This window comes from Toxorhynchites rutilus, chromosome 3 (genome assembly GCF_029784135.1).
Source record: "Toxorhynchites rutilus septentrionalis strain SRP chromosome 3, ASM2978413v1, whole genome shotgun sequence".
Classification (NCBI taxonomy): Eukaryota; Metazoa; Arthropoda; class Insecta; order Diptera; family Culicidae; genus Toxorhynchites; species Toxorhynchites rutilus.
Window position 1 is genome coordinate 48,786,508 of NC_073746.1, and position 5,255 is coordinate 48,791,762.

At 37.2% G+C, this 5,255-nt stretch overlaps 1 protein-coding gene across 1 annotated transcript in view; it reads left to right on the top strand.

Annotated features, from left to right (window-relative positions):
• The first annotated feature begins 1,134 nt into the window (after nucleotides 1-1,134).
• Nucleotides 1,135-5,255, top strand: part of LOC129773097 (skin secretory protein xP2-like) — a 32,298-nt gene continuing 28,177 nt past the window's right edge. The window contains exons 1-2 of the mRNA XM_055776649.1: nucleotides 1,135-1,209; nucleotides 1,267-1,989. Of these exons, the coding sequence (XP_055632624.1) occupies nucleotides 1,204-1,209; nucleotides 1,267-1,989 (729 nt within the window). The 5' untranslated portion in view covers nucleotides 1,135-1,203. The remainder of the gene's footprint in view (nucleotides 1,210-1,266; nucleotides 1,990-5,255) is intronic.

The window sequence follows — 5,255 nt, forward strand, 5'->3', positions numbered from 1 at the left end:
GATGGCGGCGACCTTACCCTTGTTAGTGACGAAAATAGATCGTTTATTCGCATACCACTGATGTGTGGGTATATTTTTTATTGTGGTTATTTCCCCATTAGGTACGAGCCAGGATTGCACCTGGATCCTCGAATGAGCCGCAACGTATGCGAAAAAGTTATAAGTTAGGTAGTTTAATCATGCAATCGATGACCTTCGAAGTTTCCTATCGCAGCTCTGATGCATGAGCCAGGATTCTATTTGCTTTGCTGGGAAAGCTACAGTAGTGGAGCCATTACAACTTACACCATTTCGGTACGAAAAAATGCAGCGACTTGCAAGTTGAACCAACCATCATGTTTGCTTAACAGGATTGATTTGAAAAGAATCGATAAATCGAAATATGATATGTATAATTTTACAGATACAACAGGCAGCTTGTTTTGTAAGTTACATCAGTTGGATGGCACCATTCCGAAGCTTGTTGACCGATTTGCACGTCTAACTCGTAAACCCATCAATTCAGTTTTGAACAGGGGAAGCATTTCCATCGAGAGATGGTATCAATAGGACAACGTTTCCATCGAAAATGCAAAAAAAAACTAATGTTGATAGATTATTGCTTCAACCCGAAACAACGAAGGGCAAGTAAACTATTGAAAATAAGACATCGTATGTTAATTTAAAAAAAACACACACATAGAATATTACCAAACATTCGATATTCTCCATTCATTTGGAATGAAACAAAGTTCACAGATCACGAGTTTATTTAGCTAACCACAAAACAGCAAACTAAAAACAATGTATTGCAACTGTTGCAGTAATTACAGAAAACAAATTAAAATAACATATAAAAAAACTGTAAAAAAAACGCAAATTAATTAACGGACGGTGTTTTTCCTCTAACTTGATACAAGAGCTCGATTATAAAACGCATCTACCAATTTTTTATACAGAATTTATTATCGCCGATAATAGAAACGATTTTCTCTCGAATTGGTTTCGTGAAGCAGCGAACATGTGTAAACGACCTTCAGTGAAATCTTATTGCGGCACCAAAAAAAAAAATTGATACAGTTACGAACAGAAACTAAGAGAAACATATATAAAGCTGCTGAGGCCAATCGAAAAGTATCATTCACTTGTGATCATCTCACCCCGTTAGTTACCTACCGTTCGGAAAATCACTGGAGCGCAGTTCAATCAACGGTTGCATCGAAGATGAAGGTAAAAAAACATCAATATAACATCAAAACCATCATATTGATCCATACATTTTTGCAGGCGTTCGTAGTGCTGTCGGTGGCTTTGGCCATTGCGTCCTGTGCGGCAGGCGATGAGTCCTCCAAGAAGCAAAAACGTGGTCTTTGGGAGTTGGGAAATGACATGCACGGACTCGAATACGGTCACCACTATGGTCATCACGAGGTCAAACATCTGACCACGACAATCACCAAGAAGATTCCGGTCCCGTACCCGGTTGAGGTCGAGAAGCACGTTCCAGTTCATGTGGACCGGCCAGTTCCATACCCGGTGAAGGTTCCAGTTCATGTGGATCGTCCGTACCCGGTTGAAGTGAAGGTTCCATACCCAGTGCATGTTGAGAAAAAGGTTCATGTCAATCGGCCATATCCGGTGGAGGTCAAAGTGCCGTACCCAGTGCATGTTGAGAAGAAGGTTCCAGTTCACGTTCCATACCCAGTCGAAGTGAAGGTTCCGTATCCAGTCGAAAAGAAAGTTTACATCGAAAAGAAGGTTCCAGTGCACGTCGATCGTCCAGTTCCATACCCAGTAGAAGTGAAGGTTCCATACCCAGTGCATGTCGAGAAGAAGGTCCCATATCCAGTGTACGTCGAGAAGAAGGTTCATGTCGATCGTCCATACCCAGTTCACGTTGATCGTCCTTACCCAGTCGAAGTTAAGGTTCCATATCCAGTTGAGAAGAAAGTCTACGTCGAAAAGAAAGTTCCAGTTCATGTTCCCTATCCAGTAGAGGTTGAGAAGAAAGTACCAGTGCACGTTGATCGTCCAGTTCCATATCCAGTTGAAGTCGAAAAGAAGGTCCATGTCGATCGCCCATATCCAGTCGAGGTGAAAGTACCATACCCAGTTCACGTTGATCGTCCATATCCAGTGGAAGTCGAGAAGAAGGTTCCTGTGCACGTTGACCGTCCCGTTCCGTACCCAGTTGAGGTGGAGAAACACGTTCCAGTCCATGTCGATCGTCCAGTTCCTTACCCAGTGGAGAAAAAGGTCCCAGTTTACGTCGAAAACCGTGTCCCAGTTCACGTTGACCGCCCAGTTCCATACCCAGTCGAGGTGGAGAAGCGTGTTCCAGTTCATGTGGATCGTCCGGTTCCATACCCGGTGAAGGTTCCAGTGCATGTTGACAGACCAGTTTACGTTGAAAAGCGAGTCCCTGTAGATCGCCCAGTACATGTTCCCTATCCAGTCGAAGTTCCAGTTGTCCAGAAGGAATACGTCGAAGTGCCCCAACCGTACGCAGATCATGATGAGAAACCCGCTCCAGTTCATGGCAATGGACACCAGAAACATTGGTGAATGATTGTTGTTGATTGATTGTTAAATAAATTTGTAAATTCAGGGATTTTTTTTGTTATCAATCCTTTATGAGAAAAATGATAGTTTGGCTATTTTCACAGCCTTTTTCAATATTCGTTAATTTTGAACCGTTGCACCACTTTCCGATCTTTTGCCAGTAAATTTAAGCGAACTTTCCAATTGGAAAATTGAATTGCAGAAATAGTTTATTTTCTTTTTTTTACTGTCGACTTCAGAGATACCCTCAGTGTTTATATCATTTTTGAAAAGCAAATACTTTTAAATATTTTTTTTGTCTATTTTTGAAATATATTTCTCCCATAACACGATTATTATCTCATTATTTCTTGCATGAAATTTTGATAAACATATGCACTCATATTTGAACATCTGACAGATTTTCTATTTTTTACAACAAATGAAAAAAGTAAAATGGGTCTCAATTGTCTACTTTTAGGAGGAAACTTTGAAAAAGTTTTAATAATTTACTAATTAATGATTGAACAGATCACATTTTTCAATATGATTTTTGGGACGCTGAGACTTTTCACATAACGTATTCAACAAGAGTTTTGAGCAAACCCTGTTTTTTTGTAGTGCCGTTATTTTTTATTGCGCGATATCAATGCATTAAACTAATAGACCCTTGATGAAATACCGAATATCTTGCATCACATCATGGGCACTTAGCTAGGCAACCGCTCCATTTTATTTCGTCATCTCAACTTTTTTTTAAGTTCTTTATTTTTGAGACTTTCAGTCTCCTGAGCTGATTCGTCTCAATCATTTCTTCATCTCGTGAATCGAGCATCGTGAATCGTTTTGTCATACTTCTCCTGTTCTTTTCAGGGTTGGCAACTATTGGGTCTTCAATAAGGGCGCTACAAAAGTTTTTTTTTTAAATAAAACTTAAACGGGTTTGGATATCAATGAAATTCTTTATTCATGCGAAAGTACAATGTGCAATATGTATGGAACTCGATTTCTTTTGCATGGCTACCACGCACAGTGGTCCCTCAGAAATTCTAGGTGGCATTATATTAGGGTGGTCCGAAGAATAATTTTTTGCACTTTTTCCCAAAAATAACTTTTTTCGAAAATTTTTGAACTACTGAATCGATTTAGATGATCGACATATCAAATTAACCCTTTCACTACGAAAGTGTGTTCCGCCGGAGTGCTATTGCTGAACGGAGCACTGCGCCGAAAAGTATGCATATCGCGCTGGTGTGATCGATGTGCGGTATTACCCTGATGTCGTCTATAGACGACGCTCGTAGCGAAAGGGTTAATATTCGTAGCGAAAGGGTTGATATTTTTTAGAAAAATATAACATATTCAAAAAATTTGGATTTTATTTTCGTAATTATTGATTGTATTTATTTTTTGTTGTTCTCGTGGCTTTGGACGATTTTTATATATTTTTTCTTGAAAGCTGAGCTTTTTTAGCATAACATGCTCAAAAATCAGAGATGTGTTTTTTTTCGATTTCAAGTTATGATTTTTCAAAGTCAACCAATGGCCGAAAAATCATTTATTGCCTTTTCTTCCAAAAATAACTTTTCCTTAAATTCATAACTTGTGACCTACTGGACCGATTCAGATAATCGACATATAAAATTGAAGCTAGTCTTTTTTTGAAAAAAATATTAGACTTGCAAAAAGAATGGATTCTGGTGGAATAGATCTAGTCCAGTTGCATAGGAATATTTAACGAGGACTGAAAACATGTTAAATTTTAAAAATCATAACTCTAAAACGAAAAGAGACACACCTTTGATTTTTTGACATGTTATGTAAGAAAAAAAAATCTCAGCCTTCAAGAAAAAGTATAAATAAAATATAGTGCCCTCTATCTTTTACCGAGAAAATTATGAAAAACTAATACAATCAATAATTACAGAAACGAAACTCCAAATTTTTCGTGAGTGTAATTTTTTTTCAAAGAAGACGAGATTATTGGCTACAATTTGATATATCGATCGTCTTATTCGGTTCAGTTGTTCAAAAGTTTTTTTTTGAAAAAAGTTTTCTTGGGAAAAGGGGAAAAAATTGTTTTTTTAACCACCGATTAACTTTTGAAAATTCATAACTTAAAAACGAAAAAAATCACATCTCTGATTTTCAGGTATGTTATGTTAAAAAAATCTCAGCTTTCAAGAAAAAATATAAAAAATATAGCGCCCTCTAGTCCGAAGCCATAAAAACAACAAAAAACAAATACAATCAATAATAACGAAAATAAAATTTTTGGCAAGCGTAATATTTTTTATAGAAAGACTATGTAATTGACTTTAATTTAATACATCGATCATCTGAATCGGTCCTGTAGTTCATTTATGGATTTAAAAAAAACGTTTTTAGGAAAAAGGCGAAAAAATTTAGTTTTCGGGCCACCCTAAAATAGAAATGGGCACCCTGATGAAAAAATAAAAAGAACGGGTCAGTGAACAAATATACCACTTTTCACGAAAATTTGAGAACCACTATATCGGTTTCACATGGAATGGATGTAGTATAGCCATTTGTTATGTCAGTTGTTTGTACTGTACCAAACTTTCGAAAGATTGTACGCATCTTAAATGTTCTCTCATGCCTTTATACATCAAACTCGCGCTTATTCATATTTCGTAACACAACATAGCTTCATGGGTTAATTTTATATAACAGCTATTTGATTATTGCCGAACATTTCCTCACTTTACAGTTGT